Source organism: Anolis sagrei, chromosome Y, assembly GCF_037176765.1.
Source record: "Anolis sagrei isolate rAnoSag1 chromosome Y, rAnoSag1.mat, whole genome shotgun sequence".
NCBI lineage: Eukaryota > Metazoa > Chordata > Lepidosauria > Squamata > Dactyloidae > Anolis > Anolis sagrei.
The window spans coordinates 61660977-61676284 of NC_090035.1; the positions used below are offsets into that span (position 1 = coordinate 61660977).

Here is a 15308-nt window from a genome sequence, read left to right on the forward strand (position 1 = left end):
TGTTTAAAACGTTTGAGGACCCCTGGTCTATGGCATTGAATGTTTGTCATGTATATGTGCATTGTGATCCACCCTGAGCCCCCTGCAGGGTGAGAAGGGCAGAATATAAAAACTGTAGAATAAATAAATAAATAAATAAATAAATAAATAAAATACCATAAGTAGTCATCAGTGTTGTCATTAATGGGAAAATAGAGCTATTTAGGTTAAAAAAGAAAGTGGAAACAACAATATCACTTTCTTGACTACAATGTAAAATTTGGGAACATTCAAGAAACTATTTGGCAAAACGTTCATTTAATTTACAGTGTAGTAAAGGTTACAGGTAAAAAGCTCAACTGAGTGTGAAAAGGCCTATTACACAAATGTACAAACATCTGTACAGAGACCCACATGTTTTATCCTGCCTCCCCGATGCTCAGTATCAGCCAGGCTTGGCTTCACAGATCTAAAATTAAAAGTTTGCATTATCCTGGGGAGATGAAGGGCTAAGATCAGCAATCAATAAAATCCCAACATATTTACCTTGCAAAACAGTCACTTTAAAAAAAAAATGTTTTAAAATCCAGGAAGGGAAAGCTCAACTGCTTTAAACTGATCGTATTCTGAAGAGCCAATCACAGAGCAAAGAACTGCTCTATCGTATGGAAAAATATTAACTAAACATATCACAAATTAAGTAACCATAGATCGGAAATATGGAATACTAAAGCTTATAAGCCATTCATTGTCACAACCGAGTATATGATGTTATACAACCACACAATAAAGAAACAGTGTCAGCCTCGCAAAGGGCCCCATGTAAACTATAAGATGAAAAAGAAAAAAGCAGGTTGTGCAGAAATAAAGTCAATTCTATTCATTTCACTGACTCTCAATATGGTAACATTCTTTTTCATTTTTTCTCTCCTGCAAGCAGCAATTTCAATGATTTATTTGGCCCCCAGGATCTGTCTGGACCAGTATGTTGAGGGGCAAATGTAATTTTGGAGAGAGGTAATCTTTCTGAAACAATAGGCAGATCTATCTGGGTTATGCTTTTTTATTGGGTTTTTTTTTTTTGCAGAATTCTACTGATTTCACCAGTTGAATGAGAACTTGCAAATTGGTTAATTTTCTTAATAAAGTCAACAGGGCTTGATGGAGGCTATGCCTGCCATGGGATAAGGAATTGCTAGCGAATCTAACTCCATTTAAATATATAGAACCAAGAAGAGATCAAGCCAACACTGTGCTTAACCATTTGCACAGTGTTTAGAGCAGGCATGGGCAAACTTTGGCCCTCCAGGTGTTTTGGACTCCAACTCCCACAATTCCGAATTGTGGAGTTGGGGTCCAAAACACCTGGAGGGCCAAAGTTTGCCCATGCCTGGTTTAGAGTCTGGATACTGAACCAAGACACCATGTGTACTAAATATCAAGGACTGAAAACAAGTCCTTGCTGCCTTAAATTCACTTTTGCTCAAATAGGGAAGTCAAATTGTCATGCAATAGAGCTGACATCTTGAAACTGAACTTGTGCCACATCCCTATCTGACTAAACTGCACATGTTATAACATTTCAGAGACTGGGTGACTTTCCTTGGGCTGCTGCTTTTAGGTTACCCCAGAACAGGTGACACACAGATAGTGGTTCTCAACCTGTTGCGCCCCAGGTGTTTTGGCCTACAACTCCCAGAAATCCCAGCCAGTTTACCAACTGTTAGGATTTCTGGGAGCTGAAGGCCAAAACATCTGGGGACCCACAGGTTGAGAAACACTGGCATAGGCCAAACAAACCATGCAGGCAGGGCCGGTTTTTCCATTACGCGAAGTAAGCGACCGCGGAACACTTTGTTTTTCCCAGGGGCGCTCATGCGCCTCCTTAAATGCTCCTCCAATTGGGCCTCATCCCACGTGCGGTGGCGGGGACAACGGCAGGAGGAGGCAGAAAAGCTGCGCATGGAGCAAGAGGGAAGGGAAAGGCGCGCGCCTCTGCTCTTCCCCTCTCGCCCTGCATGTGCCTTTCCTAGCGGCAGAGGCAGGAAAGGCGTGCGAGGGAGAAGAGAAAGGTGCATGCCTTTCCCTCCCCTCATGCCCCGTGCATCTTGTAGAGCGGCGAGAGGAGTGTGGGGCAGCAGCGAGGCTTGGCCATCTCCTTCTCCTCTGGGCGCTTCTTCCTTCTCCTCTCCGTTTAGACACCTCCAAATGGAGAGGAGGAGGAGGAGGAGGAAGACCCTGGAGGAGAAGGGGGGAAGACCTCGCTGCTGCTGCTGCTGCTCTGTGCCATCCTCCTCTTCTCACCTCCTTCGAGGCGAGGCATCAAAGGGGCCGAGAAGAGGGGGGTGGCACAGAGCAGCAGCAGCAGCAGCAGCGAGGTCTTCCCCCCTTCTCCTTCTCCTCTGGGCTCTTCCTCCTCCTCCTCTCGGTTTAAGCACCTCCAAATGGAGAGGAGGAGGAAGAAAACCCTGGAGGAGAAGGGGGGAAGACCTCGCTGCTGCTGCTGCTGCTGCTCTCTTCTCGCCCCTCTTCTCGCGAGAAGAGGAGCGTGGGGCAGCAGCAGCAGCGAGGCTTGGCCATCTCCTTCTCCTCTGGGCTCTTCTTCCTCCTTTCCATTTGGGGATCTCCAAACGGAGAGGAGGAAGACCCTGGAGGAGAAGAGGGGAAGACCTCGCTGCTGATGTTGCCCCACTCCATGCTCTTCTCTCTACCCTTTGAAGCCTCTGCTTCGCCTGGAAGGCTCAAAATGTTCCAGCAGCATTCTCTCCTGACGTTTCACCCACATCAGTGGCAAGCATCCTCAGAGATTGGGAGGTCTGTTGGAAACTGACTCGCCCCCATTTCCTTCTCAGCTTTGGAATTATTACTATTATTATTATATTTTATTATATTTATTATTCTATTTACAATTATTATTTATTACGTTATTATTTTTAACATGAATTATTTATATTTATTAGATTGTTATGTGTTATAAATGGCAGGCATCTTCAGAGGTTGGGAACTCTGTTGGAAACTAGGCAAGTGGGGTTTATATATATCCCTGTGGAATGATGTCCAGAGTGGGAAGAAGGACTCTTGCCTGCTTGAGGCAAGTGTGAGTGTTGCCATTGGCCACCTTGATTAGCACTGAATGACCTTGCAGCTGGATGCCAAGTTTTTAAACTTTGTGTTTTCTATATACATTACAAATTTACCCTTGGTTTGCTTCTGATGCAGCAAATAACCTTGCAGCTTCAAAGCCTGGCTGCTTCCTGCCCGGGGGAATCCATTGTTAAGACATATTAGCTGGCCTTGATTGACTCTTGTCTGCAAGGCCATTGAATGCTAATCAAGCTGATGGGATTTGGAGTACCTTCAACTGATTCAGCTCAGACTTCCACAGACCATTAAAACTCCCATTAATGACAGATCTGAACCAAACTTGGCACACAGAACCTCCATGACCATCAGAAAACTCTGGAGGGGTTTGGGAGGAATTCACAGTAATAGGATCCTAGTGTTGCAAGAGACCTCCAAGGGCCATCCAGTCCAACCTCCTTCTGCCATAAGGGAAAAACACAATCCAAGCACTCCTAACAGATGGCCATAGAGACTCTGCTTAATAATAATACTATTATTAATAATAGTAATAGAATCATAAAGTAGGGAGACCTCCAAGGTCCATCCAATCCAACTTCCTTCTGGCATAAGCGAAAAGCACAATTGAAACACTCCTGATAGATGGCCATTTAGACTCATAATAATAATAATAATAATAATAATAATAATAATAATAATAGCACCCTGGGGTAGTGTGGTAGTATGCAAAATAAAGTAATGAGAAGCAGCCAGAGATTTTTTTTTGTTTGACAGACATAGATTGGATTAGTATGTGTTTTGCTGCCAAATTTGGTGCCAATTCGTCCAGCGGGTTTTGAGTTATGTTAATCCCACAAATGAAAATTATATATTTATTTATATAGATAAGGTTATTCTATCTTTAGTCGTCTCAGTGGACTTACTTGTTGTGGTCCAAAATATTTTATTTTCTTTGGAATTGCCATGCATTCTAGAAGAAGTCCTTGCAGAAAGGAAGCCGTTTGTTCCGTAAATACAGAATATTTATTTAAGTGTGTGTGTGATGGAATGCATTGCAATTTGCAATTCCAAATGAAATAATATATATGTGTGTGTGTGTGTGTGTGTGTTCATGTATGTATGTATGTGTATGTATGTATATGTATGCATGTATTAAGGGCTGTTCTGTCTTCAATTGTCTCAGCGGAATTGTCATAATGCAAAGATCTTGTATTTTCTGTGAAACCTTTGTGTCATACTTGTAGATCAAAAATAACAACAAAAACTTAAAATTGTTGCCAAGTTTAATAAAATATTTGCATTTAAAAAACATTAATTTGTGTTAATTCTATGTAATGTAACTATATGAACATAATGTAAGTAACCTTCTGGTTTTAAGGTAACTCTTTATTCACCTCTACCTTTTATTTTTCAGTGATTGGCTTTTGTGGGTTTTGGGGGGGGGGGGGGGGCGCCAAAATAATGTTTGCTTACCATTGAAAATTACCTAGGGCCGGCCCTGCATGCAGGCCACTTCCGGGTATTCCTAATCACATCCTAAGTACTGGTCAAATGCCACTATTCTGTCATTTATTTTGCCAGGAAAAAAAATTCTGCTACTACTTCATCACACTAGAGAATGAATCCAATTTAAATCAGGTTTCTTCCTCCTGCAGAATTCTGGGGTTTGTAGTTTAGTTAGGCTGCTAAAGGATCCTCCCTAAACTACAAATCCAAGAATGCAGGAGGCAGTAACTGATAGGCTTGGACGGTTTCGTTCGTTAATTTCGTAATTCGATATTAATTCGTATTTAAATTAGCTTACGATCCAATATTGAGCCATGCAGGAATAGTGTGAGGAGTAAATTAGATTCGAAACAATTTTTTCAATTTATTTCGTAATTATTTTGTTATTATTTTGTTATTATTTTGTAATTATTTTCGCATGTCTGGTGCAAGTTTTATAGTTGTTGTTTGTTTTATCACACCAACAGTCAACAACAGAGGGAGAGGGAAGCTTCAGAAGTTCCCTCTGTCCCATTTGGATGTTTTTTTAGCATATTGCGCAATCACGTCTGCCATTAACGAATCGATTCGTAATTATACAAAATTTCATATATTTTGAAATTTTTAAAAGGAAAATTTTGGAATTATTAAAAAAAACAAAACGCAAGGACCCCCTAAAAACGAAACGAGTTTAGAACCAAATTTTTCCGTGGTTACCCAAGCCTAGTAACTGGATTTAAAGTGGATTCATTCTCTAGTGTGATGAGGCCTCTAGATTTCTATATAATTTCAAATTCAATTAAATTCATTTTCTTATACTTATGATGCTTTCAATCTATGATGCAAAGGAGCAACTGATCTCTTCCATTCTAATTTACTGATCACTCCAATTTAAATCCGGTTTCTGTCTCCTGCAGAATTCTGGGGTTTGTAGTTTAGTGAGGCTGTTAAAGGCTCCTCCCTGAACTACAAACCCCAGAATTCTGCAGGAGGCAGAAACCGGATTTTAAGTGGATTCATTATCTAATGTGATGAGGTCCCTAGACTTCTATATAATTTCAAATTCAGTTCATACGATGCTTTCAATCTATGATGTGAAGGAGCAACTAATCTCTTTCATTCTAATTTACTGATTGCTCCATTCCATTCCCGGCTCTTTCAAAATGGCGATGCATGTTTACAATGCACATAAATAAGTGCACTAGACTGAAGCCACCTCATATCTTGAGTTTAAAAAAGCAAACTACTGCTTTTTTTACTTACATGGAAATCATTTGATAAAAGCCTGACAAAGTGCTATTTTAGAACGTATCCGCTGTGAAAGAAAAGTGTTAGTCCAGAACCAACCGGTTGCAAATGAATACAATCAGTACCCAACAGTTCTGAGTTTGTGTAGCTGCAAAAGCTGGAAAGATTCATTGTGAATTATCTGACAGTGTCCCTTAAATGTATGAATAACATCAAAATAAAAACAGCAATGGGCCTGTAAAGGAAGGGTAATAAAGAAAAGTGTGTGGTTCTGCAGGGAGTGGAAGATATATGTTTTCCCCTCTTTTCTTGACACTGGCAGAACTCTTTGGGAGGGAGTTCAGCCCTGTAACTGAGCTATGTATGACATACACAGTTAGGATTCAAGTCTGAGAGCTGCCAACATACTTGTGCAGTTTTTTTTCCTAATTCCAACAGCTAGTTGGTCCTATCCCACCCACCAGAAGAAGCCAAACTTCTCAGATCAAGAGAGAAGGGGTGGGCTTCTTGCCTGGCCAAGCTTCTTTTGCATACTTCTTTTTCTTCGGCTCATTCACACCTTCGGGATTAAACACAGTTGGATTTGGAGCTGGGTTCATGGTGACGGTTGAAGGAGCAACAGGAGTCAAGTCCACATCTGGGGCAAGGTTTGGATAAGGCATGGGCAACCCTCCAATGAGAGCCGTGCCATGCACGCCATGGGACTGAGAGCCCGCTTCACTGTGAGTGGGAGGCAAGCCGCCATACAATCCCCTGCTGTAGGGAAAGTTCTGCATTGCAGCTTCATCCACACTCAGGGAGCCAGCATTTTCCAGGCGCTTCTTCTGTAGAAGAAAAGGAATCTGTTTCACACAAAGATCTCCCAATACAAGCAGCAGGAGGGGAACTCCTGTTTCCTCCTCCTTCCAAATATGAAATGCAGCTCACATTAATTTTGGGCCTTGCAAGGATGTTTGGATGCATTTGTTTCCAATCCATCTTTTTGCACCATTCCAAGATTGTGGGCAAAAATTGTATTTTTAAATCTTTAATCTTGGTAGGGTGCTGAGAAAAGTTTAGGCACAATTAACAGCGAATAAAGAAATAAACAGTGAATTCAAGAAAGAGAGAAGGAAAGCAATTGCATTTTTAAAGTGTCAATTCTAATTCAGTGTATTTTTTCTTCAGTCTTAGCCTATATTTACATTTGAACAAGGTGTTTCTTCTGGCTGGCCTATCCAGGCAATTTTAAACTATACATTTTAAATTGGAGTTTATTGGTATTTTTATCTTTTTTCTATGTCTTTTAATACATGAGTTTTTAATGGTTTTGTTTTTATTTATGGGTTTCAACTATGCTATTATATTCTGCTTTGAGGAGATGTGGGTAAGATGATCATAATATAAGTAAAAATATTGTTCTTTTTTAAAACCCTCAAGTCAATTGCTAAATTAACAAAGCTAAATTCCTTGTTTTGCTTGTTAGTTTGTCTAACAAGAGCCCCTTGGTGGGCAGCAGATTAAACCGCTGAACTACTGATCTTGCTAACCAAAAGGTTGGCGGTTCAAATCCAGGGAGTGGGGTGAGCTCCCGCTGTTAGGCCCAGCTTCTGTCAACCTAGCAGTTCAAAAACATTCAAGTGTGAGTAGATCTATAGGTACTTCAGTGGGAAGGAAAGGGCGCTCCATGCAGTCATGTTGGCCACATGACCTTGGAGGTGTCTATAGACAACACTGGCTCTTCAGCTTAGAAATAGAAATGAGCACCACCCCCGAGTCGGACACAACTAGACTTAATGTCAAGGGGAAACCTTTACTTTTTCCTTATGTTATGACATGAAGTTAGACCATTAATCTTGCATATATACTGTAACCCACTATATATGTATTTAAAAGGCAAATGGAAGACAATGTTATGTCCTTGTGTTTAAATAATAATATTAATATCTTAAACACCTGTCCTTACAGTTGAGGTGGGGTACAACATATGGGGTGTGTGTGTGTGTGTGTGCATGTATGTATGTATGTGTGTGTGTGTGTATGTGTATATATATATATATATATTCTATGAAATTATATGTTGAAATACACAGAATAAAGATTAAAATACAGTAAGCACAGGACATGACTTTAAAATTCAATTAAAAACTGGCTCGGTAGGCTTGCTAGAAGAAATAGGTCTTAAATTGTTTCTTAATGTAGTCAAGTGTCAGACATCAATTTTATATTTCAAAATACTGTACAATTCTATGACAGAAGGCACCAAACAGGCTACAATGCTGTTCTAATTCAGCATCTTACCTTCACTGGGACAACTGCGGTCTGTACCATGTTTCTGAAACGTCCAACAGAAGGGTCCACATCCTCTGTATGAGCAATTAGATTGAGGAGCAATCATTATTTCTGTTATAATGAAATATTTTTAAAGGTATAGCCAGTATTCACTATCCTTTCCCAAATAAAGCATGACAAAATTATTCACAAAGCCCTGTAGATACTGCTGCTCACAAGAACCAGAACAAGATGCAGCTGAACTTACACAGAATGAGTCTATAGTATAGGCCGTCGCCAAGTTACAGACATCTGACTTACATATGATTCATAATGAAGAATGGGGGTGAGAGAACAGTAAGTGAGAAGAGTTATTATCATGGGGAAGAGTTATTATCATGGGGAAGAGTTATTATCATGGGCAAAATGTGTTTCCACTGAAGCTTTTATTTTTATTTATTTGACTTGTATACCACTACTCCCAATTTGGCTCGGAGCGGTTTACAGCAGTAGATTAAAACAATACAATTAACTTTAAAATACAATAAAAACAAGAACAGACATAGTCCCGTGTTATTCACCCATCAAAAGCTTGTCGGAAGAAAAAGGTTTTACAGGCTTTCTGAAGAGTTAGATAGTTCAGGTTTCAACTGGCAAGGCATTCCATAAATAAGGGGCTATAATCGAGAAGGCTCTCTGTCTAGTAGAGGACAGATGATAAGTCTGGATGTTGGGGACTTCAAGCAAATTTTGGTCTTTGGACTGAAGTAATCTCTGGGGTTGGTAGGGGGATAAGTGGGCCCTCAAGTACGCTGGCCCCAGATCATAAAAGGCCTTAAAGGTTAGTACCAGCACCTTGAAAGTCATCCGGTACTCAATCGGTAGCCAGTGCACCTGTTGTAGAATTGGGGTGATACGACACCTCGCCGGCACCCCGGCGAGAAGACGAGCCGCCGCATTTTGCACCAGCTTCAGTTTCCGGATCACTGACAAAGGAAAGCCAATGTAGAGGGCGTTACAGTAGTCAAGCCTCAAGATGACTGTCGCCTGGATCACCGTAGCCAGGTCGTTCCTAGATAGGTAGGGAGCAAGTTGCCTAGCCTGACGTAGATGGAAAAACACAGATCTGCTCACAGCAGAGACCTGGGCCTCCATTGTGAGCAGCAGGACCAATAAGACACCAAGACTCTTTACAGACGTAGTGTCTCGCCATCCAGGGTAGGCAGCTGGATCTCCCTCCCACCCGGACGGCCCAGCCAAAGGATCTCAGTCTTCGCTGGGTTCACCCTCAACCTGCTGGCACGCAACCATCCAGTAACGGCCTCAAGGCACTGATGGAAATTTTCGGGTACAGAGTCCGGCTGGCTCTCCATCCTCAGAATGAGCTGAGTGTCATTAGCGTACTGGTGTCACTCAAACCCAAAGCTCCGCACCAGTTGGGCAAGCGGTCGCATGTAGATGTTAAATAATAGAGGAGAGAGAATAGCTCCCTGCGGGACCCCACAAGTTAGCAGAGATCTCGAGGACTTCCGGGTGCATGAAGATGGTGGAGAGACGCACACACTAGAGCTCTGCAAAAGTGTGTGAGCGATGGAGTGGATCGGGTAGAGCCTGTGCTCCCTTCCCAACTGTGGATTGAAGCAGAGGGAACAGCGAAACCGGGAGGGTCAGCCGACAGTCCAAAAGGGGGTCTTCTCCTCAAGAGGAGACCACCAAAAGGACCCGGTATTGGCCCCAAGGTACGGCGGATCAAAATGTAGCAGACTGAAAAGCCTGCATATCTCCTGCCACATGCTCTTTTAAACTAAGAAAGAAGAGGAGGAGGAGGTAAGAAATATTGAGAAAGGAAGGAGGGGGTATTGGAAGGAATCTTCAAAAGTCCTTTCCAAAATAAGAAAGAACTTAGGAAATTGATATTATTAAATGTGGATGAAGAAATAAAGGGGAGGCAGAGGCGAAAGAAAGGAGAAATAAGAAGTCTGAATTGAAAAGATAAGGGGGAAAAGGCGGGAACGCTATTTGCAAAGAATAAAAGGAATAAGATAATTGTTTGAGATAACTGGAAGGATAAAAGGAAGGAAAAGATAGAAGAGATAAGAGAGAAAGAAGAAGAAAAGAAATCACAAGATATAAGGAAATAGGGAAATAAAATACAGTGCATGCAGAAGAAAGGTGAATTAATAACACAGTGAAGAAGAAAAAAGGAGATTCAAAATCTACAAAACCATTAAAATAACAAGTAAATTTGAACGGAGAAGAAAGAAATACAGGGAGACAAATAAACTGGGCTTATTAAAGACAGAAAATCCTTTAAACTGACCTTGAGGCAGAGATTGTTTTGGCTACGAAAAGGCGAAGAGGGGGAGAAGGACTGGAAGGAGGAGGAACGCGGGGTGAAGGACGACGCCGGCGCCTCACTTGCATCGCTGCACAGAATTGCGGAGGGTATTCTCGCGAGATCAGGAAGAGAAGAGAGAAAGGAGGAGGAGTCCGAGATGAGAGTGGAGGAAGAGCATCAAAGATCGCGAGGCTAGGAAGAAAGAAAGGAGGGGGTAAACGAGAAGAAAGAGGCTTAACAAAAAACGCGAGAAGACGCGAGAAGACGCGAGACTTGGAACGGGAATAGAAGCAGGAAGTAAACAAAAGAAATATCGCAAGAGAGTGGAAAAAGGGCGAGATTTAGAAGGGGAAGAGAAACAGGAAGCGAAAAAGAGAAATATCGCGAGAGGGAGAGACAGGAAGAATATTGAATTATGCAAGTAAATAATACAGTAATAATACAGGGAATAAGGTGAATAAGGTGGCGCGGACCTCCGTAGGAGCAGAAGATAAAGAAAGACGTCCAAGAGGAAATAGAGGAGAGAGAAGCCAAAGTGCCAAAGCGTCTGGGAGAGCAAGACAAGAGACGGTGAGCCCAAAAATAAAATAAAATAAAAATAATAATAAAATAAAAATATATATTAAAAATAATAATAATAAAAATAAATAAATAAATAAAATAACAACAATAATAAGGGAAAAAACTGGTGAGAAGCTGCCATATGGAGATAAGAATATAAGGACGAATAATAACAAACACACAAGAAGATTAAACAGGAAAAAAAGAGAAGAATATCCAGAGCAACAAACTGGATATATAGCAAATAGATAGATAGATACGTTTTATTGATTGGCCTATTGGCCATATCAAAACATTTAACACATAACATAATTAACACATAGTCATACATACAACATACAACCCTCGGTATAAAAGAAGTTAAAATAAACAAGCTGTTAACAAGATCTCGTTCAGGTCAAATGTCTGCGTCACCTCCACAGTTTACCCCAATTGATTCTAAATGTGCAATTCTCAGCTGTGTTGCTTTGAATAGAAAAAGGGCTGTTTTGTGTGTTATTTTAGGGTTCTGGCCGGCCAGCAAAAATGAGGTTTTAATATATGGGTCCCAGTGTGTTTTTTGAATAATGTACGGTCCAAGGCAATGGTCTCTCTCTTTCTTATACAGCTCACAGTTGAAAAAAACATGTGTGATATCCTCCACCTCTGGTGCTCCACAAATACAAAATCGTTCATTATATGGGACTTGATTAAATCTTCCGTGTTTGTCCATTGTATCCAGCTGTTCAAAACGAGCTCTGGTAAATACCCTCCTAAGGTGTTTAGGCATTTCTGTTTTTAGATATTGAGCTGTTTGGAAGGTATGTTTAAAGCGGCCTAACCATTTCAGTGAGCCAGCTTTACTGAGGCCTTCTATATCCAATACTCGTTGAGCAACTATTTTTGGGTCTAACTCTTCTAAGAGATTCGGATACCGAGTCAGAAGTCCACAGCTCCTAATGTATTTTGTCAGAACTAACCAAGAGGACTGATGTTGATTTTCTATCTGCTCTAACAGGCACAATTTTTGGAGTCTATCATTTTCCATGGCCATCAGTTTTGCCCAATAGTTGTAGGCCCTGATTTTGGATAAGCCATCCACTGTGTGTACTCCCAGTTCCGCTCTTACTGTCCTGTCCACTCCTAGGAAACTTCGCAGGTGCTGTGATTGTGATTGCTCTAATAATGGTACCTGGTTTAGACCCCAAACTTCAGCTCCGTACAAGAGCATGGGAGTAATATTTGCTTTGACATACTTTGAGAAGTGTGTCTAAGGATCCTGGTTGGTTGTGATTTGTCAGTTTAAGTAGTTGATTTGCACGTACTCTTGCCCTAACTGAGCTTTTTTGATGGTGTGGTAGCCAAGAGCCGGTCTCAGAAAAAACAATTCCCAGATATGTGGAAGTGCAAACTTGCTGTATTGGTTCATCATCCAGGAACCATCTGTGTCTGTTACGTCGTTTGCCAAATACCATTGTTTTTTTACTTTGATTTATTAATAGTTAAGAGCGTTGTTATGACAATAGGAATTAAACCTTCTCAGCAGTCTACGTAGCCCAACTTGCGAATATGATAGTAAAATCATATCGTCGGTATATAGAAGGATGTTAAAATGTGTATTGCACAGCTTAGGCATGTGTACCTCTGGGTCCTTCAACTGTTCGGGGAGATCATTTACGTATAAGCTGAATAACAGTGGTGCTAATATACACCCTTGTCTGACCCCTTTGTATGTTTCTATACTGTTTGTCATGGCTCCTTGTATCCCAAGTCGCACTTTCAGGTAGGTGCTTGTGTAAAGTGCCTTGATTAGTGCCAGCAGTCTGGGTTCCATATTGAGATCCGTTAGTTTCTTCCATAACGTCTCTCTATTTACAGTATCAAATGCTGCACTAAGATCTATAAAGGCGGCATACAGTTGTTTCCCTCTGCTGACATATTTTGCAATTGTATGGTTTAAAACAAAGCAATTGTCAATAGTTGATCTACTCTGTCTAAAGCCAGCCTGTTCTTCGGCTAGGATATGTTTTTCTTTATCCCAACATTCAACTCTGTTCAGGAGATATCTGGCATATATCTTGGCCACAATATCAATTAGGCTAATTGGCCTGTAGGAAATAAATAAACAATACTAATATAAATTAAGTAATAACAATCTTCCTTCCACGGGAGTTGAAGATAAGAGTGGAGTAAAGCATATAGACAAAGTAGATTGAGAAAAGACTTACAACAAAAATAAATACAATCATTATTTTGTACAATTAGATAAAGAAAAGAAGAAGAGAAATAAAGCAAAATCAAAGACGTATAGAAAAGAAGTATAGAAAAGATACAAGCTCAACTGAACTACAAGATGTATAATACAAGAAATAAGACAGAGAAATCTGAAAAGACTGAAAAGACTGAAAAGACCGAGAAAAGTGACAAAGAACAGAAGGAAGCCAAAAGTACCACAAGAAGAGTTTCCCTGTCAGAAGAACAAATATTGAAAGATCTTCTAGAGAAAATGACGGAAAAAATGATGAAGGAAATAAAGACAGTTCAAGAGAAACAAGATGCCGCACAAAAAACATCTCAGGAACAGATGGCAGATCTGAAAAAAGAAATAAAAGAAGAAATTGGAGGAGTAAAAAAAGAACTAACACTAATGCAGCAAGAACCGAGAGAATTAAAAACAGAAAAAACAGAAATCAAAAAGACTCAGGAAGATTTAAAAGTAAAAGTTAAAAACCTAGAACAGAAAGCAGCAAGATTAGAAGAGAAATGTGAAAGAATGGAAGCGAAAGAACTGGAATACCAGCTAAGATTGAGAAATATAGATGAGGATTCAAAGGAAAACATAAGAGATAAAGTAATTGAGATTCTAGCTGAACTGCTAGAACACACAGAAGAGGAAATGCAGGATCAAACAGACAGAGTCTACAGAGTAAACACAAATTTTGCAACAAGGAACAGAGAAGCACGAGATGTTGTAGTACATTTTGCAAAGAAAACCACAAGAGATGAAGTTTTGAAAATGAGTAACAGGAGAACAGTATACTACAAAGGGAAAAAAATTATCATTCTGAAGGAATATCCGAACACGGTGTTAACATAAAGGAGAAAATACAACTTCCTAACAGAAGAACTAAAAAAGCACAGAATAAGATACAGGTGGGAACGAGGGGAAGGCCTGATGGTGACGTACGGAGACCAGAGATACTGGATAAAAAATGTCGAAAGAGCAAAGGACTTTCTAGAAAAAATAAAACGAGAAGAAAGAGAAAAAAGTAAGGATCCGACAAAAGGAAGGATGAGGAAAAAAGATTTAGAAGAAAGAACAAGGGAAAAAGAGAGAGAAAAAGGAGAACAAGAGAAAACTGCTGAAAGGACTAATGACGAATGTGGTGGACGAGAAGAAGGAATCACAAGAGAAGAGGGTGCAGTAGGGGGAAAAGAAGAGGAGGAGGAAGAGGAAAGAGAAGACCCAGAAGTAGAAGGAGGAGAAGAGGTAGTATGAGAAGAAAGAGAAGAGACTAGAGAAGAAGAGAGTCAACAATGAAAGAGTTAAAAATATACTCAAATAATATTTATGGCCAGAACACACCAAATAAAAGAAATAAAGTTTTTTATAGTTTGAAAAAGAAAAAGTTTGATGTTGTAGCGCTACAAGAAACACACATAAGGAGAGATCACACAAAATACTTAGAAAATAAAGGGATGGGCCAGTCATTCATAGCCTCAGCACAAGAAAAAAAAAAAAGAGGGGTGGTCACCTATGTAAATAATGATATTCCAGCGGAACTAGCATTTAAGGATGAACAGGGAAGATTCTTAGGTATAAACATCAAAATACAAGATCAGAAATTACTAATCTGCAATATATACGCGCCTAATGAATCCAAAATAAAATTTATGGAAAAATTTAAAAAAAAAGATAGAAGAACAGGAATACGACCAATTAATAATCTTAGGAGACTTTAATGGGGTTTTGGATAGGGATCTAGATAGAAGTAAGAAAGACTACACCATAAAGAAAAACAAGGATAAAGGAAATATACCAAACATAATGATAAGAATGATGAAAAAATTGAATCTGAGAGATATATGTAGAACAAGAAATGGGAACAAAAAAGAGTATACATACTATTCTGGTAGATTCCAAAATTGGTCTAGGATTGATATGATGTGGGCATCAACATTAATGATAGGGAGAGTGAAGAGTTTCCGGATCTTACCGAGGACAGACTCGGACCACTGTCCTCTAGAGTTAAAAATAGAGTTAAGGGATAAAATAAGAAGATGGCGGCTAGACGAAAATCTTTTAAAAAGAGAGGAGGATATAGATAGAAACAGGAAGATATTAAAAGAATATTTTGAGCTGAATGACAATTTAGAGACAAACATA

At 40.0% G+C, this 15308-nt stretch overlaps 1 protein-coding gene across 5 annotated transcripts in view; it reads right to left on the reverse strand.

Moving 5' to 3' along the window:
* Window positions 1–4325: 4325 nt before the first annotated feature.
* The window catches only part of LOC137095063 (nuclear inhibitor of protein phosphatase 1-like), a 74791-nt gene continuing 63808 nt past the window's right edge, over window positions 4326–15308 (reverse strand). For 3 of the 5 annotated variants that reach the window (XM_067461264.1, XM_067461268.1, XM_067461266.1), the window contains 2 exons: window positions 8074–8138; window positions 4326–6617 (listed from right to left, as the gene is read on the reverse strand). In XM_067461264.1, coding sequence (XP_067317365.1) covers window positions 6273–6617; window positions 8074–8138 — 410 coding nt within the window. In that variant the 3' untranslated portion in view covers window positions 4326–6272. Of the gene's footprint in view, window positions 6618–8073; window positions 8139–10363; window positions 10574–15308 lie in introns of those variants that run through there. The other 2 variants (XM_067461269.1, XM_067461265.1) reach the window with 2 other exon arrangements.